The following is a 25641-nucleotide window of genomic DNA, read 5'->3' on the forward strand; positions in this document are numbered from 1 at the left end:
ATCTCCTAATGAAAAGCAGATACACATAGCTACTGTTAATGGGGGACCAATTCCAGTAGAATTTCATTATTTTTAAAGTGCCATTCTACTTATCCATGCCTTTGATGATGAAGATGATGATAATTTAAAAATGATAGATGCTAAATTGATAAGTAAAGAGAGATCAAACTTTAAAGAGAGAAAACATCTAAACGCTAGGGAGGACATCATCTGAAATGAAAAAGTTGATGCCAGTTTGAAAGCAGGATCTATAGAAGCTAGTAAGTAAAGTAAGTAAAGTCGCTCAGTCGTGTCCAGCTCTTTGCGACCCCATGGACTGTATGTAGCATACCAGGCTTCTCCATCCATGGGATTCTCCAGGCAACAATACCGGAGTGGGTTGCCATTTCCTTCTCCAGGAAATCTTCCCAACCCAGGGATTGAACCCGGGTCTTCCACATTGTAGGCAGACGCTTTACCTTCTACCACCAGGGAATTACACAGTAGCTAGTAGGATGCCAATAAACTCAAGGTAATTTTCCAATCATTTGACCCTATAATAATTATTTTTCTAAATTAAAAAAATATGCTTAACATTGTGCTATACGCTTTTTATCCATTGTCTCACTTACTCCTTCAAACCACTATATGAGACAGTTACTATTATTATCACCCTTATGTTGCAGATGAGGACACTGGTTCAGTAAGGCATGTGTGCGTCCAAAGTGCTTCAGGCATGTCCGACTCTTTGTGACCCTATGGACTGTAGCCCTCCAGGCTCCTCTGTCCGTGGGCTTCTCCAGGCAACAATGCTGGAGGGGGTTGCCATGCTCTTCTCCAGGGGATCTTTCCGACCCAGGTATTGAACCCGAGTCTCTTATGTATCCTGCGTTGGCAGGCAGATTCTTTATCACTAGTGCCACATGGGAAACCCTGGTTCAGCAAGACTGTGTTAATTGCCTGAGGTTAGAGAGCCAGTAAATGACAAAATCAGTCAGTATTCAAAGCCAAGTCTGACTCCAGAGTCCAGGCTCTTAACTACAATGCTTTATTGTCCAATTCTCTAGAGAGTAAAGAAAACAATGTAAAAGGAATGATCTGGTTTTCAAGTTTATATTAAGACATGTTTTTAGAACTGTATTTATGGGCTTGTGTGATGTCTAGAAAATTATAAAAGGATACACTGACCATTTGGAAATATCCTTACGGTATATTACATCTTCTGTAAGGATTGGTTTAGTATACACATGACATTATAAAAGAGGCACTATGTTTTTACTTGATAAGTAATATGCAGTAAAGACCTAATAGAGCAGGACTATGATGTGCAGTTCTTGTTAAGGTTTTGTTTAGACTTCCATAAAAAGTCAGTTTAAGATTATAACTTGGGATATATAGCATCAACCTTTAATGATTCTTCTTAATAAGTATTAAATTGAAATTGCTTTGGCCTGTTTCTTGTTGTAACTGAGCATAAACTTAAAAACATTTTTCATTTATGAAACTTGTCACAATACATTAAAATAGAGGTATACAGAGTTTGTGCATAGGGTCGCAAAGAGTTGGACGTGCATACTGAATTTATCTAAAATATATCATGAATAGACACTGAGGTTCTGCTTTCAGTGTGTGAAATGTTTTTTTGGGGATTTTTATTTACATTTCATGTGTGAATTTCAGTAGAATGCAAAAGTTAAGAGACAGATCTCTGCAATCAGACCACGAGTTTCTAGCTTTGTTACCTTGGGAAAATTACTTAAACTCTCTGTGCTTAAATTCTCATTTGGAAAATGGGGACCACAGTGTTACTTTCATGATATAATACATGTTAAATGAAAGTGAAAGTCACTCAGTCATGTCTGACTCTTTGTGACCCCATGGACTATACAGTTCATGGAATTCTCCAGGCCAGAATATTGGAGTGGGTAGCTATTCCCTTCTCCAGGGGACCTTCCCAACCCAGGGATCAAACCCAGCTCTCCTGCATTGCAGGTGGATTCTTCACCAGCGGAGCCACAAGGGAAGCCCGAGAATACCGGAAGTGGGTAGCCTATCTCTTCTCCAGCGGATCTTCCCAACCCAGGAATCGAACCAGGGTCTTCTGCATTGTAGACAGATTCTTTACCAACTGAGCTATCAGGGAAGCTCTACATATTAAGTGTCTGGAGTAATTTTTGGCATACGGTAATTGTTTAATACAATTTAGTCATCATCATCATCATCAAACTATTTTTTTGGAAAGGACTATAGAAACCTGAATTAGAATAAAAAATGAATATGTTTTGATGACACCTATGCGATAACCTGTTATATTTCACCAAACAGATAATTCATGATTTTCAGTGTGCCTGGCAAAACCTAGGCATATGATGCCAAATGGTGGCTCTTGTATTTGCACATATAAAGGAATTAAATAAATAGTAGGAGAGAAGGTAAGGGAGAAAATATCCAAGCCCAAGTGTATTCAGACCCTTTCCTCTGCCATCTGTGACCCCTGTACTACCCTCAACCCCTCTCAGCAGCAACAATGAAATTGCTGGGAAAGGTCAGCTCAGGCTAGAAACAGTAATTCTAAGGAAGGACATAAAGCAAACTGCATTGTGAATTGAAAACTAGAATAAACCATAATGTTGTCCTGAACCCTAACCATTAATTTTTTACTAAAGCATAGACCAAAGCAAAGTTCCTTTTTCAAAAGCAAAGAAAAATAAAACCAACAATACCCTAAAATAACTCCACGAAAGGAACTAAAAACACAAGCACAGTAATCAGAATAACCATAAAAACCTATTTTCAACTAGTGAACCAAAACTGATTTTCCACCCCTATAAAATTAAAAGCTTAAGGGTAGGGTTTGAGTCATTCATTTATTCATTTGTTTATATTTGATCTAAAAATATTTTTAGGATAGTAGTGGTCATACATTTTGTTTGCAACTTTTACTTTTGGAACTGATGTACTGATATTTTACATGGCTCTTCTATACTGTATCTTATATCAAAACAAATCAAGAGAAATCACAATACAAATTTTCAATATTTGAATTTTAAGACTAAGATAATTTAGCATGAAATAAGATGTTCAGACTGCTGGTACTGTGATATTTATTGTAAATAAGTCAGGCAGTTCAAGCTTAGGTTGGTTAAATTTAACAATTCAATGCTCAAGGTGCTTTTTTCTTTTCCCCAACTAGGAAGAATTCATGTTTCCCAAAGAGGAAACAATTCATATTCCCCTACATTGACATAAACATTCACCCTTGTATCACACATAGAAGGCATTTATTATAAACAGAAGAAATTTCCATATACCCTTTGTAAAATGTTATATATAAATGCTCAGCTTGAACACAGAGAACTTAATCAAAATCCCACATTGCTTCAGGGTAGCTATACGTAAAATGCAATTTCCATTGTATGGAAACCTCCATCCTGTATTTATCTATTTTGAAAATTGCCAATATATTTGAAAAGTTTAATTGGTTTATACTCAAGGCAATAGAGAATCTCTTTTCACAAGACATTTACATGTATTTATTCTGTCCACGTAGAGTATTTCTTTTGAGTGATCATGAAATTTAATGTGAAATGAAACCATCCCAGATTTGGCACTAATGACCAAAATAGAAAAAAAGTAATCAATAATCAACCAATCATTTTGATTTGTACCTTTTTTCTCTGATTTATCGGAAACTTTTCCTCCAATTGGAGAATAAGTGGTATCCATGGATTCAGTCCCTCTGTTCCCCTTGCTAACTCCATTTTCATAGAGCTGTCCTTCAGCGGGTTGCAACTGCCAAGTCAGGCCGAACAAATGTACTGCTGCAAGAAAACAAGCCGTAGAAGATTAATTAAATAACTGATGATATTATAAATAGTACAAGATTAAGTGGTTATTAAATCATGTTGCAGAAGACTATGTAATGGCATGGGAAATATTTATGATGCATCAAATGAAAAACATCAGGCTACTAAACAGTATGAATAGCATGATCTATATCGTGTGTGTGTACATATGTTGCTGTCTGGACAAAGGGCTGAGAGGATATACTGCAACATATTAAAAAGTATGGGGCGATTATGGAGGAGTTTAATTTTCATCTTTATGATTTCTGTATTGTCTATATTTTTTACAGTGAACACGTGTGATGTTTGCCATCTGGGGGAAAAAAAGAAATTTTTGTTTTAAAAGAAATGTTTTAAAGGAACAATAGAATAAAATTGACTTGGTTGATCAGGGATGGTTTTATGAAGGAAGTAGGATTTGACACAGACTTTGAAGGATATATGGGACAGGTGTCAGGAATGGGAGGGGTAAGGGGGCAGGCTGAACAAAATATGGTTTTGTAAAGCACAGGATGTATTTGAGCCAAAGGAAGTTGCTGGGGTTGATTGAAGTTTAACTATGTATAGAAGTTAGTGGAAATTAAGGCCAGAACAGTAGATAAGGGCCATACTGTAGAGGACATTGAATGCCACCCTTAGCTATTTGGATTCAATTTACTGGGCAGCTGGGAGACACTGCCATTTTCTGAATAGATGAGTAATAGGATCAGTTTTCTCTAGGAAGATTAATTTGATAGCAATGAGGAGCACTGATGGTTTCTAGGCAAATAAATGATATCATCAGAGCACCCTTTGTAAAAAGATAAATTCAGTAGTAATGTGGAAAAGGATGGATTGGAGGCTAAAGTTCTGGCAAGAACACAAATTGGCATGGCATTGTAATACTGTAGGTGAAAAATGATGAGTGCCTCATTTAGGGTGGTGGCTGTGCGAATGCAAAGAAGGTGATTCTTTAAGAAGAAATTGCATAAACATCATCTCAGGATCTGGCAACAAGCTCTGTGTATGAGTGGGTGTGTGTGTGCTTGCACTAATGTGCACATGTGCAGGTGTGCTGGGGATGGGCATAGGAAAGAGTGATGGAAACCAAAATGATTAAGATTTTGAGCCTGATAACTGAAAGCATGGTGGAACCATTAACAGAGTTCGGGATTTCACACTTAGCTTAGTACTAGCTACAAATAGTTGGTACCAGATATGTGTTTATTAAATGCTTACTAGGTAGTCTGGGGAAGGGAGGAGTGATGGGAGGAATATGTGTGCATGCATGCTAAGTCGCTTCAGTCATGTCCGACTCCTTGCGACCCTACGGACCGCAGTCTGCCAGGTTCCTCTGTCCATGGGATTCTTAGGGCAAGAATAGTGGAGTGGGTTGCCATGCCCTCCTCCAGGGGATCTTTCTGACCCAGGGATCAAACCCACATCTCTTATGTCTCCTGCTTTGGCAGGCAGGTTCTTTACTACTAGTGCCACCTGGGAAACCCCAGGAGGAATATAGTGAATTCACATTTGGAGATGCCAGGTTCCAGGGACTGAAGGGTTATCTAGAAAGTCATGTCAGACACAAAGGTTTGAAATTCTGGAGAAACATAAAGGCTATGGAAAGACTGCAGAATCAAATATGCACATAAGCAATACTTGAAGTGAGAATGATTGAGATTACTGAGTGAAGAGAATGTTAGGAGAAAATAGTGCCTAGGACAGAAGGTGGGGTAATCCTTTGTTTTCTCACTGCAATTTTCAACATCAACCAAAAGGGAAAAAAGTTTATCTGTTCATAAGCCATCTCATATTTTCCTTTTTGTTCCTAGGTGGACTGATGGGGGTTATTTATATGTCTAACACAAATATATAGCATATAAATTAGCAACCAAGAATAGGAAAGCTAGCCAGATAGCCTATTTAAAAATCATTCATCCACTTTGAGTTGAGCCAAAGAGATTTCTAACACCTACCTTCTAATTTATCCTTAAAACTTTTAAGCATTTAATTGGTTTCTACCCTTTTATTTGGATTAAGGCCAGTACTGTCTGATGAATTTCTCTTGCAATTATTGGAAACAAGTGAAACTCAGATGATACTGGTTCTGAATAAGGTACAGGACGGCAAGCTAATAGAGCTCTATTAGGACATCCCTGAGATTTCCTTGCTCAAAGTACAGTTGGTTTAACATACTCTCGCCAATTAAAGGTATTTATCAGCTTTATAGAAAATACTCAGTCCCCAAATAATTTGAATATGATGGATTTTAAAAGTTACACTGAAAATGTGTTTGACTTTCTTGGTTCAGATATTTTTTTGCAATTAGATGGGCCATAAAGAACAAAAGGCATAGTAGTTCTCAGTTTGAAGATCAAGGGCTATTTTATATACTTTATTTAAGGTAAGCTGATTTCTTGAGCGGGGCTTCCCTTGTGGCTCAGCTGATAAAGAATTTGCCTGCAATGCAGGAGACCTGGGTTTGATCCCTGGGTTGGGAAGATACCCTGGAGAAGGGAAAGGCTACCCACTCCAGTATTCTGGCCTGGAGAATTCCATGGACTGTATAGTCTATGGGGTCACAAAGAGTCCGACACGAGGGCACTTAATGAGAGAGAAAATGCATGTGCTGAGAATCATTTTAAAATAATAAAATAAAGTTTAATTTTTCATCATAAATGGAATGGATTGCTTCCAGCCAATCAAGACAGATAAAGAGGTATGCACAATTAGTCAAATACCCTTTGAGGGTGGTAAAACTTAATAATTTTTTTTTAGTTTAGTTGTATCCTTTCTAGGTAACAAGCTGTTTTTAATGTACATTTGCATGAATACTTAATGAAAGTGACTTGCTACAGACTATGGGTACCATGGCAAGGCTATGGGTCTTTTCTCTCCTCCAAACTGAACTTCCACATACTGAGATGTGAAAAGAAATCAAAGAGAGCATTTACGTGCAGGGTAGATTGGGGTAACTAAGCAACTCTAGTATTTGAGTTCTGTTAGAAATAATATTTTTTTAACACTAAGACCAATGTATAAAACTATATTGAACTTCAGGATATACCAACACACCCATGGGAAAGATATGGCAGTACTTCTATTATGGGGATGTATTTATTGATTCTTTCAACAAGTATTTTCAAAGCATATGCTGGGTACATGGGGAATGAAGGGAATACAGGAAAAGGTAATAAACAGTCATGAATGCAAAGGTATTGGCTGACAAATATGGATGTTTGATATAAACAACCAACATAGCCTGTTGAACACATTGGTTGCATATCAGCCTTGGATACCCAATGAGGAAGAGACATAGTCTTTAGCTTCTAGTGGATCATCATCCAGATCTATGTTACATATTTATAGCCACACTTTAAGCATGTCCCCCTAACCCAAGTATAAACATTATGAGCCCACTGGTTAGAAGTAAGGGTACAACTGGTAATGAACAAACAGGGTAGTGTTAAGTTATATTAACATATTGATTCAACAAGTACTTCTTGAATGCCTAGTTTGTGCCAGGCACTGTTTTTCTATTTATAGCAGTAAATAAAAAAAACGAAAGCTCTACCCTACCATAACTCATGTGAGTAAAATAATACCCATCAGTAACAAGTGCTATAAAGGGGAAAAAAAAATTAGAGTAGTCAGGGAAAACTTCTTGGAGTATGTAATATTTGAACCAAGATTTGAGTGAAGTGAATCCATATGAATATCTAGTTTAAAAACCTCCAAGGAAGAAGGGAAAAGGAATTACAGAAAGCCCTGAAGTCTTATATGAACTATGTAAAGAACACTAAGGAGCTCAGTGTGACCAGAACTTAGTCAGGAAAGAGAAGAGTCGTAGGAAAACTCAAAAACAGGATTGGAACCATAATCCTGTTACCTCTGTGCTCTAATCAACTTCACATTCTGATCACCAATAAACTATGAGTTATTGTTGTTTAGTTGCCAAGTCATGTCCTACTCTTCACAACCCTATGGACTGCAGCACACCAGGCTTCCCTGTCCATCACTATCTCCTGGAGTTTGCTCAAACTCACATCCATTGAATTGGTGATTTCATCCAACCATCTCATCCTCTGTCACCCCCTTCTCTTTCCCTCAATCTTTCCCAGCATTAGGGTCTTTTCCAGTGAGTCGGCTGTTCTCATCAGATGGCCAAAGTATTGGAGCTTCAGCTTCAGTACCAGTCCTTTCAATGAGTATTAAGCTTTGATTTCTTTTAAGATTGACTTGTTTGATCTCCTTGCTTTCCGAGGGGCTATCAAGAGTCTTCTCCAGCACCACGGTTCAAAAGCATCAATTCTTCAGCGCTTGCCTTCTTTATGGTCCAGCTCTCACAACTGCATGTGACTACTGGAAAGACCATAGCCTTGACTATACAGACCTTTGTCGGCAAAGTGATGTGTTTGCTTTTTAAACACACCATCTAGGTTTGTCTTAGCGTTCCTTCCAAGAAGCAATCGTCTTCTAATTTTATGGCTGCAGTCACCATCTGCTATTCTGCTGTGAGTTTAGAGCCCAAGAAGAGGAAATCTGTCACTGCTTCTACCTTTTCCCCTTCTATTTGCCATGAAGTGATGGGACCAGATGCCATGATCTTAGTGTTGTTGTTGTTGTTTTTTTTTTAATATTTAGTTTTAAGCCAGGTTTTTCACTCTCTTCCTTTACCCTCATCAAGAGTTTCTTTAGTTCCTCTTCACTTTGTCATTAGAGTGGTATAGAAAGTAATAAAACTAAATCGCACAATGCCACATTTACCTATAAATGAGCACTACTGGTTACCGTAGATCTAATACAATGACTCCTGACCTCAAAGTCAAAATTCTTTTTCCTAAAGACACATATAAACTATATGAAAATTTACAAACTCAATGAGTAGAGTTGGACACTACTACCCAGATCTCTCAAGAAGTACCATTCCAGTATTTGCACTACCCTGAAATTCCATGTCTGGACAGAATGTGTCTGCCTATTCAGATATTCTAGTCTTTTCAGTTGATTAAGAATGGCAGTTCCTACTGCTCTCCTCACAAATGTTCCTTAGTGCTGAGTCCTATAGATTTTATAATTCTTCTCCTTCTTGTTTTATCCAATTGCAAAAAGCTATGCTCTGAAATTATAAATTTATTACAAAGTTAAGGTAACAAATGGAGTATCTTGCTGTCCCCAGTTGTCAAACTCAATCAAGCATCTTGGCTCTCAAGGCAGGCTGACTTCATAAGAAGTACTTTTTGCATATTTCTATAGGCTGAAACCTCCAAGTCTCTCTGCAGTTATTTCTCTGCACTCTGTGTTAGGATGTTGGCCTTTGTTTCTCATAATTAAGACTGATGGTGTCTAGTAATGTTTATAATTGATAACACTTCCCCAATCCAATCCCCCTCAATAGGCAAATATACACTTATAGGGGGAGAGACTTCAGGGAGAAATGCTTCAGAAGTAGATATAGGAAATGCATGCTGAATGACCTAGGTCTGTACTGTCTAACATGGCAGCCACAACGTGGCAACACGTGTCTTCCAAGCATTTGAAATGTGATTAGTCAGAGTCAAAGGCTTAATATAAAGGAGATGATGTAAATTATCCAATTAATATTTTTTATGTTGATTACATGCTGAAATGTTAATATTTTAGATATATATTTGATTACATCAAAATTTATTTAAATTAACTCCACCAGTTCCTTATCACATTTTTAATGTGGCAATTATAAAATTTAAAACACTATTTTTTAATTTTACTGTATAATACTGTATTGGTTTTGCCAGACATCAACATGAATCTGCCACGGGTGTACACGTGTTCCCAATCCCAATTCCCCCCTCCCACCTCCCTCCCTATACCATCTCTCTGGGTCATCCCAGTGCACCAGCCCTATATGTGGTTCGGGTTGTATTTCTGTTGGACAGTGTTGATCTTGACTATCTAGAGCATTTCACAAAGTGGTATGGTCTTTCTCTTTCCGACCCGTGTTGCAGAACTTACCATGCTATATTGAAGATACCTACTTATATGAATGCCTCATAATTTTAAGCACTGAAAGGACAGGTACTGTGTCTTCATCTGGTACCTAACTTGGTACCTAACTGGTACCTAACTTGGCACCTGGGAGTCAAGAAGTACTCTTGCTTATACACTGCTGATAGGTCTATAAAGTGGTAAATTGCTTTTGGAAAGCACTTTTGCGATTGCTATTGATTGTCTATCAAAATTTATACTGGGAATGTTCCTTGACCAAGGAATTCTACTTCTAGGAGTCTGCCCTAAAGAAATAATCACATACAGGCCTACATTTCTTAACTGCATTTTGCTTTATTGTGCTTCACAGATATTCTGACTTTTAAGAACTGAAGGTTTGTGGCCACCCTATGTCCAGCAAGTCTATTAACACCATTTTTACAACAGCATTTGCTCACTTTGTGTCTCTGTGTCACATGTTTGTAATTCTCACAATATTTCAAACTTTTTCATTATTATTGTCAATATATTTGTTGTGGTGATCTATGATCAGTGATCTTTGATGTTACTACCTTAACTGCTCTGGAATGCCATGAACCATGCCCATATAAGATGGCAAACTTAATTGACAGATGCTATGTGTGTTCTGACTGCTCTACTGGCCATTCCCCCATCTCTCTTGCTCTCCTCCAGCCTTCCTATTCCCTGAGACACAGCAATGTTGAAACTGGACCAGTTAACTGTACAATGGCCTCTGGGTGTTCAAGTGAAAGGAAGAGTCACACTTTAAATCAAAGGCTAGAAATGATGAAGGTTAGCAAGGAAGGCATGTTGAAAGCTGAGACAGGCCTCTTGTGCCAGTTAAATAAGTTGTGAATGCAAAGGAAAAGTTCTTGAAGGAAATAAAAAGTGCTATTCCAGTGTACACATGAATGATAAGAAAGTAGAACTGCTTTATTACTGATTTGGAGAAAGTTTTTAGTGGTCTAGAGGATCAAGCCAGCAACAACATTCCCTTAAACCAAAGCCTCATTCAGAGAAAGGACTCCCCTTTTATTCTGTGATGGCTGAGAGAAGTGAGAAACCTGCAGAAGAAAAGTCTGAAGCCAGCAGACGTTGGTTCATGAAGTTTAAGGAAAGAAGTCGTCTCCATCATATAAAAGTGCAAGGTGAAGCAGCAAGTGCTGATGTACAAGCTACAGCAAGTTATCCAGAGAACTTAGTTAAGATAATTATTGAGCTGCCTACATATTAAACAACAGACTTTCGAAGTAGAGGAAGTGGTTTTCTATTGGAAGAAGGTCAATGCCTGGTTTCAAAGCTTCAAAGGACAGGCTGACTCTCTTGTTAGGGATTAATGCAGCTGATGACTTTCAGTTGAAGCCAGGGCACCTTTACCACTCTGCAGATCCTATGGCACTTAAGAATTATGCTAAATTCACCCAGCTATGCTCTGTAAATGGAACAACAAAGCCTGGATGACAGCACGTCTGTTTGTGACACGTTTTCTTGAATACCTTAAGCCCACTGTTGAGACCTACTGCTCAAAACAAAAAGATTCCTTTCAAATTATTACTGCTCATTGACAATGCATGTGGTCACCCAAGAGCTCTGATGGAGATGTACAATGAGATTAATGTTGTTTGTGTGCCTCCTAACACAACATCCATTCTGGAACCCATGGATCAAAGAGTCATTTCAGCTTTCAAGTCTCATTATTTAAGAAATATACTTCATAAAGCTACAGCTGCAATAGATAGAGGTTCCTCTGATGAATCTAGGCAAATTAAATTTAAAACCTTCTGGAAAGGATTCTAGATGCCATTAAGAACATTTGTGGTTCATGGGAGGAGAAAATATCAACATAAACAGGAGTTTGGAAAAAGTTGATTCTAACCCTCTTGAGTGATTTTGAAGGGTTCAGGACTTCAGTGGAGGAAGTAACTGCAGAAATATAAAGAGAACTAGAATCAGAAGTGGAGTCTGAAGATGAGTGAATTGCTGCAATTTTAAGATAATATTTTAAAAGAAGAGGAATTGCTCCTTATGGATGAACAAGAAAGTGGTTTCTTGAGATGGTGTCTACTTCTGGGGAAGATGCTGTAAAGACTGTTGAAATGACAACAAAGAACTTAGAATATTACATAAACTTAGTTGATAAGGCAGGGAAAGGTTTTGAGAGGATTGACTCCAATTTTGAAAGGAGTTCTATTGTGGGTAAAATGCTATCAAACAGCATTGCATGCTGCAGAGAAATCATTTGTGAAAGGAAGAGTCACTCCCTGAAGCAAACTTCATTGTTGACTTATTTTTAAAAATTGTCATAGCCACCCCTACCCCTAGTTGCCACCACCTTGATCAGTCAGTAGCTGTCAACACGGAGGCATGACCATCCATCAGTCAAAAAGTATATGACTTGCTGAAGGCTCAGATGATGGTTCTAGCAATGAAGTATTTCTCAATTAAGGTATGTACAGTGTTTCTTTTAGACATCATGCTATTGTATAATTAATATAAGACATTATGTTATCAACATAACTTTTATATGCACTGAGAAGCCAAAAACTTCACGTGACTTTTTAATTAAAATATTCACTCTATTGCAGTGGTCTGGAACAAAACTCACAATGTCTTTGAGATGTGCCTAGTCCCAACTCCAATCTAATCTAGTCATCCTGTTCACCTGATGGGGGAGGGGAAAAAAAAACAACAACTCAAAAATTAGTGTGAAGTTCACAGTCCAGAGGAAAAGCTAACTAAAGACTGAGACCTAAATATAGGACCACAGAATGCTCCCCTCCCCCACAGCTCACTCCCATATCAGTTCAGTTCAGTCGCTCAGTTGTGTCCAACTCTTTGTGACCCCATGGATTGCAGCACGCCAGGCCTCCCTGTCCATCACCAACTCCTGGAGTTCACCCAAACTCATGTCCATTGAGTTGGTGATGCCATCCAACCATCTCATCCTCTGTCGTTCCCTTCTCCTGCCTTCAATCTTTCCCAGCATCAGGGTCTTTTCAAATGAATCAGCTCTTTGCATCAGCTGGCCAAAGTATTGGAGTTTCAGCTTCAACATCAGTCCTTCCAATGAACACCCAGGACTGATCTCCTTTAGGTTGGATTTCTTTGCAGTCCAAGGGACTCACAAGAGTCTTCTCCAACACTACAATTCAAAATCATCAATTGTTTGGCACTCAGCTTTCTTTATAGTCCAACTCTCATATCCATACATAACTACTGGAAAAACCACAGCCTTGACTAGATGGACCTTTGTTGACAAAGTAATGTCTCTGCTTTTTAATATGCTGTCTATGTTGATCATAACTTTCCTTCCAAGGAGCAAGCATCTTTTAATTTCATGGCTGTAATCACCATCTGCAGTGATTTTGGAGCCCCCTGAAATAAAGTATGTCACTGTTTTCACTGTTTCCCCATCTATTTGCCATGAAGCAACGGGACCAGATGACATGATCTTAGTTTTCTGAATGTTGAGCTTTAAGCCAACTTTTTCACTCTCCTCTTTCACTTTCATCAAGAGGCTCTTTAGTTCTTCTTCACTTTCTGCCATAAGGGTGGTGTCATCTGCATCTCTGAAGTTATTGATATTTTTCCCGGTAATCTTGATTTCAGCTTGTACTTCATCCAGTCCAGTGTGTCTTCTGATGTACTCTGCATATAAGTTAAATAAGCAGGGTGAGAATATACAGCCTTGATGTACTCCTTTCCCTATTTGAAACCAGTCTGTTGTTCCATGTCCAGTTCTAACTGTTGCTTCCTGACCTGTATACGGATTTCTCAGGAGGCAGATCAGGTGGTCTTGGATTCCCATCTCTTTCAGAAATTTCCACAGTTTATTGTGATCCACACAATAGGACTAGGCTTTGGCATAGTCAATAAGGCAGAAGTAGATGTTTTTCTGGAACTCTCTTGCTTTTCTGATGATCCAGCAGATGTTGGCAATTTGATCTCTGGTTCCTCTGCCTTTTCTAAAACCAGCTTGCACATCTGGAAGTTCACGGTTCATGTATTGTTGAAGCCTGGCTTGGAGAATTTTGAGCACCACCTTACTAGTGTGTGAGATGAGTGCAATTGTGCGGTAGTTCGAGCATTCTTTGGCATTGCCTTTCTTTGCGATTGGAATGAAAACGGACCTTTTCCAGTCCTGTGGCCACTGCTGAGTTTTCCAAATTTGCTGGCATATTGAGTGCAGCACTTTCACAGCATCATCTTTCAGGATTTGAAGTAGCTCAACTGAAATTCCATCACCTTCACTAACTTTGTTCATAGTGATGTTTCCTAAGGCTCACTTGACTTTGCATTCCAGGATGTCTGGCTCTAGGTGAGTGATCATACCATCGTGATTATCTGGGTCATGAAGATCTTTTTTGTACAGTTCTCTGTATTCTTGCCACCTCTTCTTAATATCTTCTGCTTCTGTTAGGTCCATGGATTTCCCTGGTGGCTCAGACGGTAAAGCATCTATCTACAATGTGGGAGACCCGGGTTCAATCCCCGGGTCGGGAAGATCCCCTGGAGAAGGGAATGGCACCCCACTCCAGCACTCTTACCTGGAGAATCCCATGGACAGAGGAGCCTGGTAGGCTACAGTCCATGGGGTCGCAAAGAGTTGGACATGACTGAGCGACTTCACTTTCTTTCACTTTCACTTTCTGTTAGGTCCATACCATTTCTGTCCTTCATCGAGCCCATCTTTGCGTGAAATGTTCCCTTGGTATCTCTAATTTTCCTGAAGAGATCTCAATCTTTCCCATTCTATTGTTTTCCTCTATTTCTTTGCACTGATCACTGAGGAAGGCTTTCTTATCTCTCCCTGCTATTCTTTGGAACTCTGCATTCAAACGGGTATATCTTTCCTTTTCTCCTTTGCTTTTCACTTCTCTTCTTTTCACAGCTATTTGTAAGGCCTCCTCAGACAGCCTTGCTCTTTTTGCATTTCTTTTTCTTGGGGATGGTCTTGCTCCTTGTCTCCTGTACAATGTCACGAACCTCCATCCATAGTTCATCAGGCACTCTGTCTATCAGATCTAGTCCCTTAAATCTATCTCTCACTTCCACTGTATAATTGAAAGGGATTTGATTTAGGTCATACCTAAATAGTCTCGTGCTTTCCCCTACTTTCTTCAATTTAGGTCTGAATTTGGCAATAAGGAGTTCATGATCTGAGCCACAGTCAGCTCCTGGTCTTGTTTTTGCTGACTTTATAGAGCTTCTCCACCTTTGTCTGCAAAGAATATAATCAATCTGATTCCAGTATTGACCATCTGGTAATGTACATGAGAGAGTCTTCTCTTGTGTTGTTGAAAGAGGGTGTTTGCTACGATCAGTGTGTTTTCTTGGCAAAATTCTATTAGCCTTTGCCCTGCTTCATTCTGTACTCCAAGGCCAAATTTGCCTGTTACTCCAGGTGTTTCTTGACTTTCTGTTTTTTTGCATTGGGTACTGTTCTAAAAGGTCTTGTAGGTCTTCATAGAACTGTTGAACTTCAGCTTCTTCAGCGTTACTGGCCGGAGCATAGACCACCACATCAGTAAAGGCCTATTTACAACAGTTCTTTTTATCCAGTCAAATCAAACCAATTAAATCTCATCAAAATATAATCTTATCAAATCCTTACTTAATAGTCTATGTCTGACTTCAGTCATGTCTGACTCTTTGTGACCCCATGGACTGTAGCCTGACAGGCTCCTCTGTCCATGGGATTCTCCAGGCAAGAATACTGGAGTGGGTTGCCATGCCCTTCTCTGGGGGATGTTTCTGACCCAGAAATGAAACCCGTGTCTTTTATGTCTCCTGCATTGGCAGGCTGATTCTTTACTAATAGCACCACCTGGGAAGCATGCCTATATGTGCCTATAGGGGCATGTACAAGGAAGTTCAGAGTAGTATTGTTAATATAATGACTCTGTTAATATGGTTAAAAAAATCTACCAACATATCCATCTATGAAAGACTGATATAATATGAAACCCTATGTAAGAATGAAAAAGACTGATACTAAGAAACTATGAGATGAGAGGAGACGTGACAATTAAATGCACTGTGGTATACTAGATAGGATCCTGGAACAAAAACAACAAATAGTGGAAAACTGAAGAAATCCAAAATAAATGAGTTAATAGCATCATACTAATGCTAATTTCTTAAATTTAACAACGGCACTATGGTTATGCAAGATGTTAATATTGGTCGAAAAAGTGATAGGTGTACGGAATTCTGTGCTGTATTTGCAACTTTTCTGTAAGTCTCAATTCGTTTCAAGATAAGATGCCCACCCCACCAAAAAAAAGACAGAGACAGAAAAAGGACTGACTCAGTGGTGTGTTTTCCAATGGTTTACAAGAGCCAACAGTGTATGTCTTTTCCCAATTCCTCCTTCAATGACTTCACACTGGTATTGGGTGTATTAACACTGCTACTGCTGCTGCTGCTGCTGCTAAGTCGCTTTAGTCGTGTCTGACTCTGTGCGACCCCATAGATGGCAGCCCACCAGGCTCCCCCATCCCTGGGATTCTCCAGGCAAGAACACTGGAGTGGGTTGCCATTTCCTTCTCCAATGCATGAAAGTGAAAAGTGAAACTGAAGTCACTCAGTCGTGTGTGATTCTTTGTGGCCCCATGGACTGCAGCCCACCAGGCTCCTCCGTCCATGGGATTTTCCAGGCAAGAGTACTGGAGCGGGGTGCCATTGCCTACTCTGGTATTAAAACTGCTGCTGCTGCTGCTAACTCGCTTCAATCATGTCCAACTCTGTGCGACCCCATAGACGCCAGCCCACCAGGCTCCTCCGTCCATGGGATTTTCCAGGCAAGAGTACTGGAGCGGGGTGCCATGCCTTCTCTGGTATTAACACTGCAGGAATCAGCAAATGTTGCAAATCAAGTATTTTTTTTTTTAACCTAGAGAGCTGGTTGTTAAACATTTATCAGCTCACCACTAGATGACCAATATGTACTGACATGGAAAGAGCTCTAAGATTTATATAAAAAATTATGTAGAACAAGGCACATCCAATGAATGACCCTATATAAATAAAAGAAAAGGTATCTTTCTATATGCATATGTAAATATGTAGAAACAGAACTGGAAGGATTAATACGAAATTTTTTATCTTTAGAGTGGGGAGCTGGGGGAAGTCAACATTTTCATAGTATTGTTAGAATCTTTTACAATGATACTGTATTCACATAATGTTACACAATAAAAAATAGATGCTCAACAAATCTTTTTTAAGCTGAATGGATAGATGCATTGTTTTATTCCATCTCTTTTATTTTTGCTTTCTGTCTAAAGTAGAGCTTTTCACAACATTAAAAGCATCAGAACAATTCAGCAATTAAATATGAATAACCCCAAATGCATCAAAAGATAAAATAGAACTGTTTTGATTGAAAGGAACTGGGAGTACAGAAGCCTTGTCCAAAAGCTCCACAGATATAGTCTGAAATGTACTGGCCTAAAAAATCAGCCTCAACATAACTGAATCAGGAAAATTTGGATGCTGGTAAGAATCTTTTTAGGCAATTAAATTTACTGGCATATCTTCACAATACCAGGGTCAGAAGATATGAAAACTTTCATGGTTTTCTGTATCTCTTGGTGTTTTGTGTCCACTCTCTTACTCTTACAGGACTTCCCCAGAAGCTCAGTGGTAAAGAATCCATCTGCAATGCAGAAGACCCAGGTTTGATCTCTGGGTCTGGACGATCCCCTGGAGAAGGGCTTGGCAACCACTCCAGTATTCTTGCCTGGAGAATACTGGACAGAGGAGCCTGGTGGGCTACAGTCCTTGGGGTCGCAAAGAGACATGACTGAGCAATGAGCACAACACATACTCTTACAGATAATATTCCAATCCACTTAATAACAAGGGAAATAGAGCTTTGGTAATGAGTACACAAGTAAACCTTTAAATTGCAAGATTTGCAAGGCAAATAAAAGTCTGCTTTCAAGAAATTCGTCTTGTATGTCAAACTGCACACATATTCAGATAAGCAAGCTATAATTTTTTATTGCAAGAATTTTTTGGTATTATCTTCAAATTTGGCCAAATAAGTTTATAGGCAAAACACTCTCAGACATAAATCACAGCAGGATCCTCTATGATCCACCTCCCAGAATACTGGAAATAAAAGCAAAAATAAACAAATGGGATCTAATTAAAATTAAAAGCTTCTGCACAACAAAGGAAAATATAAGCAAGGTGAAAAGACAGCCTTCTGAATGGGAGAAAATAATAGCAAATGAAGCAACTGACAAACAACTAATCTCAAAAATATACAAGCAACTTCTGCAGCTCAACTCCAGAAAAATAAACGACCCTATCAAAAAATGGGCCAAAGAACTAAATAGACATTTCTCCAAAGAAGACATACGGATGGCTAACAAACACATGAAAAGATGCTCAACTTCACTCATTATTAGAGAAATGCAAATCAAAACCACAATGAGGTACCACTTCACACCAGTCAGAATGGCTGCGATCCAAAAATCTGCAAGCAATAAATGCTGGAGAGGGTGTGGAGAAAAGGGAACCCTCCTACACTGTTGGTGGGAATGCAAACTAGTACAGCCACTATGGAGAACAGTGTGGAGATTCCTTTAAAAATTGCAAATAGAACTACCTTATGACCCAGCAATCCCACTTCTGGGCATACACACCGAGGAAACCAGAATTGAAAGAGACACATGTACCCCAATGTTCATCGCAGCACTGTTTATAATAGCCAGGACATGGAAACAACCTAGATGTCCATCAGCAGATGAATGGATAAGAAAGCTGTGGTACATATACACAATGGAGTATTACTCAGCGGTTAAAAAGAATTCATTTGAATCAGTTCTGATGAGATGGATGAAACTGGAGCCGATTATACAGAGTGAAGTAAGCCAGAAAGAAAAACACCAATACAGTATACTAACACATATATATGGAATTTAGGAAGATGGCAATGACGACCCTGTATGCAAGACAGGGAAAGAGACACAGATGTGTATAACGGACTTTTGGACTCAGAGGGAGAGGGAGAGGGTGGGATGATTTGGGAGAATGACATTCTAACATGTATACTATCATGTGAATTGAATCGCCAGTCTATGTCTGACGCAGGATGCAGCATGCTTGGGGCTGGTGCATGGGGATGACCCAGAAAGATGTTATGGGGAGGGAGGTGGGAGGGGGGTTCATGTTTGGGAATGCATGTAAGAATTAAAGATTTTAAAATTTAAAAAATAAAAAACTAAAAAAAAAAATAAAAATAAAAAAATAAAAAAAATAAAAAAATAAAAAAGAAAGTGACCAATAAGACGTTCCCCTACCTAGAAATCCTTTTTTCCCATGTATACTCCCTATATAAGCAATGTAATCCAAAACCTGGGGCTCCTCCCTATAGCCGCTGCATCAGTATCAGTGGGAGCCCCAGCTCGAGCTTGGTAATAAAAACCCTCTTGCTTTTGCATCGGAAAAAAAAAAAAAAAGAAAATACAAAATATATCTTATAGATAAAAGTCCTGCCCATTGTAAATGCTGTCATGTTTCAAATCATGCCAAGGCAAAAGGATGTGATATTTTTCAATATAATTTGTTTTTCCTTTTTTGTAAAAAAAAAAAAAAAATTCTCCACTAGTGCCCTTATATATCTTGCTTCATGTTCTTTCAGGCTAAGTACTGCTACTGCTTTTGTACTTTACTTCCAAAGCTTGTCAAAGCTACAGATCTACTTGTATGTTAAACAGTTCCCTTCCTGAAAAATATACCTGGTATATTACCCAGATGGTGACCCCTGGTGACTTCAGGTTTTCAAGTTAACTCCTGTGAGAAGCAGTCTCACCAGACTGATACTTCAGTGGACATCGTGTGAAGTGAGAGGCTTCTACAAGAAGGAACATCACTGCAAAAACAAATGCTACTTGAATTAAATGCAGTGACTGCTAACATTACAGAAACCAGGTTATCTTTCCATCATAAAATAAATCCCATTTTCATTACATTAAACATCAAATTGGTATATGAGTGAACTACAGCCCTTTGATAAATTACCTTCAGATCTTGGTTTTTATCCTGGTAATAACCAGATTACATGCAGGATTGAAAACCATTAGTTTTCAGAGAAGCATTTTTCAAGAACTAAATAAAGGAAGTAATACATGTTTATTTATGGTGCCTTACTTTTGCTTCAGCAGTTTCATGCAAATTTTCTCTTTTTTTCCTAGGGTTATACATATACATTTTCTACTAAAAATATTATCTGTGCTTGCACGACATCGTAAACATAAATAAAACATACTTAAATGTTCCTTTTCAAAGCAGTTTGAATGGAGTCAATATGGCTGTGAGATTCCTTTCAAGCATTTTTAAAAGCCTGAAAAGCTGTCATGTTGAGTATGGGTAGAATTTCCTTTGAAAGAAGGACCTCACTAATTAAAAAAAAATAAGCAAGAACAGCATTTTATAATCGGAACAGTTTTACATAACACATTTTGCTGGCTTGCCATGGTGAAATAGTAAAATTAAATGCCAATTAAAGGACAGATTGAGAGAGTACAACAGAGGTAATAAGGACACCTTTCTTGTTGCGCCACATGTTTGAATCCCTATATTTCCTCTCCTAAGTGAAATGAAATATTCTCTATTGCTGCATACTTTTTTTTTTTTTTTTGCCTTAGTATGGTCGTAGTTTTACCCAATATTGAGGCTAGAAAAGATTCTATCAAGGTAATAAATCATTTTAATATCCCAGTTCTATATTATATTATCTTAAAACTTTCATTTATTATGTATTTTATATTTTCCATTCCAAGGCTGCAGCAATATTTATAAATAACATGTCTATTTGGGTACCTTATCACAGGTTTAATATATGATCTCCATTTGCAGTTGCATAACAGGCTCATCTGTGTATTCCGTATCAGACAGACACAATTATATAGTGTTTTCATCTCAAGCCATAGTAACAATAAGTGCTCTCAATAACTCAAAACTTATTTACTTTTATATTATTATTTGCTTTGTGGAGTCAGGTGAAATAGGCAGCATAATGATGGGACTCATTCCCCCCCCCCCCCGAAAAAAAACCCTATCTTAATGAATAATGCAGCAAAAATATCAATTTAGCTAGGAGCCAGCACTTTTGATTCTTCCTTAAAATTTTCTTTTTCTTTCTCATTTTACTTTGTTTTCTGCTCAATGAATTTTCCCTTTTGCTATGGTACAAATCACTGTCTATTAGTTCATCATTATTGATGATGGAAGTCTCTTAGATTCCTAAACAGTCTCTCATTCTCTTTCCTGGCTGAATGCTTATTGGTAATCATAGGCATGTTCTTTAAAAAAAAATCCAAATAAAACTGGTGACTATAGACAGTGAGAAACAGACCTACACAGAAGCTCTCTCCTCCTCTTACCCATTTGCTGTGTATGTATTTAAATTTAAAAAAATGGGAACGTATTCATTGATTTATGACCTCAACCCCTGAAGCTGGTGCTTTGAAACTTATTTTTCTGATCTGGCATCATATTGTCACAGCCATAGATATATGGCATGTGTTCTTCTGCAAACTTGAGATTTTCTTGAATCTTGAGATTTCTGCCTTGTAAGATTTGATCAGAGGGGGCGGTAGGATGAATTGGTAGAGATTATAGTGTGAAATGAAAGTCGCTCCTCTTTGCGACCCCATGGACTGTAGCCCACCTCTGTCCATAGAATTCTCCAGGCCAGAATACTGGAGTGGGTAGCTGTTCCCTTCTCGAGGGATCTTCCCAACCCAGGGACTGAACCCAGGTCTCCTGCATTGCAGGCAGATTCTTTACCATCTGAGCCAGTAGGGAAGCCCTGGTGGACATTATAATGATCCAGTTTGTTCTGAGTTTTCTGAGGCGGCATCATGACAGTGTTCTTCTGGAAGAGTCATCAGTATTTGGGCTTAACTCATGATCAGAGTCTTCAAGCCTTTCCTCTTTTCATGCAATAATTATTTGTTGTCTGACTACTATGTATTAGACTCTGTCCTAGGTGTCGAAGATACAACAGTAACTGCTTGGTTGCAAAAATGCTTGCCCTCCTGGAGCTTACACTCTGTGTAAAAGGAGGCAGTTGTCATGTGTCTGGAGTGGAGGTGTCTTGTTTCAAATCACAACTCTGCTACAGTTAGTATCAGAGTGACCTTGGGCAAGTTACTCAACAGTTGTGTCTCAGTATCCTCACTATAAAATGTGCATAATAATAGCATCTGCCTCATAGGGTTCTTGTGAGGACCCTGTGAGTCAGTACATGTAAAGTATCTAGAAGAATGCTTGGTAAATTTCCATAAATGCTAACCATTTTTACTAGGTCTGGTTAATTGGCCCCTTAGGTTAGCCTTTCTGAAACTACCTTGGAAGAGGAGAAAAGCAGAAGGTCATTTACCCATTGCATCCTTTGCTTGCCTGTCCTAAAAGAGGTTTATGTATTCGCATTTGTAGGGGGAGAGCAGTGTAGAGGTTTTCAGCAGCACTACTTAAGTAGAGCTTAAGTCTCTGAGAGAACTGCAGCTGCCATCTTCACATGCTGTAAGGCAGAATTAAACACAAACCTTACCTGACTTCCAAATTCCAAATCCTTGACTTCAGAACAGACATTCATTTCTCTCCTCACCCCCAGCAACATCCCGCAAACCTGCTCATTTCCTTTTCTTCATCATGGTTTTTTTTCAAGATGCCAAAGGGAGTTTTCAAAGTGAATTATTTATTTTGTGCAGCACTGGGTCTTTATAGCTGTGCATGGGCTTTCTCTAGTTGTGGTGTGCGGGCTTCTCATTGTGGTGCCTTCTTTTGTTGTGGAGCGCAGGCTCTAGGTGCATGAGCTTTAGTAGTTGTGGCGTGCAGGCTTAGTTGCTCCGTAGCTACCCAGATCAGGGATCTAATCCAAATCCCCTGCATTGGCAAGTGGGCTTCTATCACTGCACCACCAGGGAAGTCCTCTCCATCATATTGGTCATTGCAATTTGGAAGCTGTAGATTTGGGGTTCAAAAGGTTTCCGGAAATCAGAGCATCCTTAAAATTTGTCATCATTTCTTTACTAAGAAATGTAGAGTGTACTTTCTACGAAGGTTAGTAGAAAGTGGTTACAGTCTCATTTTATGAAACATAACTGATAATTCTCACATAGCCATATAGTATGCAATGGGTTCCAAGAAAATTTTCAGCTGAGTTACCCAGCACAAGTATGCATTGCTGGGTGATGGATGCAAGTCTAGCAAATTGATCTGTGCAGGTAAGGGAATCTTATGTATGTAACATAATAAAATTACGGTATGTCAAGAGCTCAAAAGACCACAGACTAATAGTTTATGAAAGAGGGAGGGAGTAACCTTACAGTAAAGAAACCCAGAAACATTATGTCAGACAAGGTTAACATCATCAGTGATAGCATGTACATTAATAGCATATGTCCTTGATATGATGTGATGATGGTAACTCTTTAGTCTCCCCCTCTCCAAACCCTTAGAAAGTGAAGTGAAAGTTTTAGCCACTCAGTCATGACTGACTCTTTGTGACCCCATGGACTGCAGCCCACCAGGGTCCTCTGTCCATGGAATTCTCCAGGCAAGAATACTGGAGGGGGTTGCCATTTCCTTTTCCAGGAGATTTTTCTGAGCCAAGGATCAAACCTGTCTCCCACATTGCAGACAGATTCTTTACCATCTGAGCCACCAGGGAAGCCCATTACCCCAAGTCTAAACATAAGAACAACACTGGAGAAATTAAAATTGAGGGACATTCTGTAAAAACCCTGACCAGTGCTACTCAAAACTGTCAAGGTCATTTAAGAAACTGTCATAGACTACTGGAGAAGGAAACGGCAACCCACTCCAGTATTCTTGGCCTAGAGAATCTCAGGCACGGAGGAGCCTGGTGGGCTGCTGTTTATGGGGTCACACAGAGTCGGACACGACTGAAGCGACTTAGCACAGACTATAGGAGACTAGGGAGACATGGCACATAATATAATATCCTATCTTGGATGGGATCCTGGAACAGAAAAATGACATTGGGGAAAAACTGGTAAAATCTGAATCAAGTGTCAAGTTCAGTTAACAGTAACATTAAAAAAAAAATAGTAATATCCAATGTTGTTTAGCTGTGAGAAGTGTACCACGGTGACATAAGATGTCAATAATAAGAGAACCCAGAAGAGAGGTGTATGGGAATTCTCTGTACTATCTTTGCAACTGTTCTGTAAATCTCCACTTGTTCTAAAATGAAAAGCTTATTTTGGGAAAAAAACAAAAACAAAAACAAGCAAAAACATATATGCAAGACCAGAGACCAACCATTTTGTTCAACTCATTTTACAGAAGAGGAAACTGAAAGTTAGAGAGGACATGCTTTGCCCTAGGACACACAGAAAACCAGCTTGTCTCTTATTCGGGACCAAGGGAGGATATGATCCATTTCTGCTAGTCATTGACATTTTGTACTGAAGTCATTTGGCTGGAATATTGTGCTAATGAGGCCAATGTTATAGGTTAAAGTTTTATGCCAACCAGTTGCTTCTGCATAGAGGAAAACTCTGCTCTTTGCCCACAGAATGATTACTCCAACTAATTTCACCCATCCATCTCAGGTAAGTGCCTAGGGGAGAACTGAAAGCTCGCTAACAATCTTCCATCCATTCAAAATACATGAACATGCATAGAATCTTTTTATATGGACACTTTGATTACTTTATTGGATTACTGGGTTACATACAGGTGAAGTACACACCATATATTTTCTATTGGTTTTACAATCTCTTTTCTATCTCAACATTCTTAGTATTTTTGTTAAAACTCATCACTTTGGTGTCCAAGGCCTTATTTTCTATTTTTGAAAGAGTCAAGTTTTGTTTTAAAGAAAAGGTAGGCAGTGGGAAGTTTACTCAGATTCACATAATTATTGAAAATGAGTCTAAATTTCTTTTTCTTTCTTTTTTTTTTTTTTTTACTATTACCTGAAATGTCTTGCCAGGGTATTAGGAAATGAGGGAAAAGAATATGGCAGTCTCTCAGTTTTCATTTTTTCCTGATGACTTAAAATTATAATTTTGATTCCTTTTTAGTCAATGTTAAAATATGCAGTTTATATAAAAATATTTATGATATAAAACTTCATATAAAACAATGAATATAAGTTGGCCCTCTAGTAGAAACATGGGCAAAAGATATCAACAGGGAATTTGTAAAAGAAGAAATGCAAGTTAGCAGTGACATTTTAAAATGCTCAACAACGTGGTAATTATAAAATGCAAGCTAAAACTCTGAAATATCATTTTGCCGATAAAAATGGCTTTTAAAAAAATAAATGATGATATCAAAAGTTTTCAAGGGTTCAGAGAAATGAGCACTCTCCTGTACTGCTGGTAAGAGTATAAATTGTTGCAAAATGTTTGGGCAAATTGGCAAACTGTACCCAAAGTGTTGGAGATGGTTTTGAACATTTTGATCCAGTAATTCCATTTTTAGAAATTTATACTAAGAAAATGATCTGAATAAATTTGAAAACAACTATATTCAACATGATGCTGTATGTAACAGCAAGATAAGGAAAAGTACCTGAATAGCCAGCAAATAGGGATTGATTATATTAGTGACTGTATACAATAGAGGATGATGCTGCAATTAAAAATAATGTTGTAGGACTTCCCTGGTGGCCCAGTGGTTAAGAGCCTGGCTTCCAATGCAAGGAACACTGGTTCAGTTCCTGGTCTGGAAAGATCTCATAGGTCAAGAAGCAACTAAGCCTGTGCGTCACAACTACTGAAGCCTGTGGGCCCTGGAGCCTGTGCTGCTCAACAAGAGACGCTACTGCAATGAGAAGCCTGCATACGGGCAACTG

General features: G+C 38.6%; 1 protein-coding gene across 1 annotated transcript in view; it reads right to left on the reverse strand.

The window, feature by feature from the left end:
- The window catches only part of TENM1 (teneurin transmembrane protein 1), an 899404-nt gene that overhangs the window by 298178 nt on the left and 575585 nt on the right, over positions 1 to 25641 (reverse strand). The window contains exon 9 of the mRNA XM_070290794.1: positions 3648 to 3800. Coding sequence (XP_070146895.1) covers positions 3648 to 3800 — 153 coding nt within the window. The remainder of the gene's footprint in view (positions 1 to 3647; positions 3801 to 25641) is intronic.

Source organism: Ovis canadensis, chromosome X, assembly GCF_042477335.2.
Source record: "Ovis canadensis isolate MfBH-ARS-UI-01 breed Bighorn chromosome X, ARS-UI_OviCan_v2, whole genome shotgun sequence".
Classification (NCBI taxonomy): domain Eukaryota; kingdom Metazoa; phylum Chordata; class Mammalia; order Artiodactyla; family Bovidae; genus Ovis; species Ovis canadensis.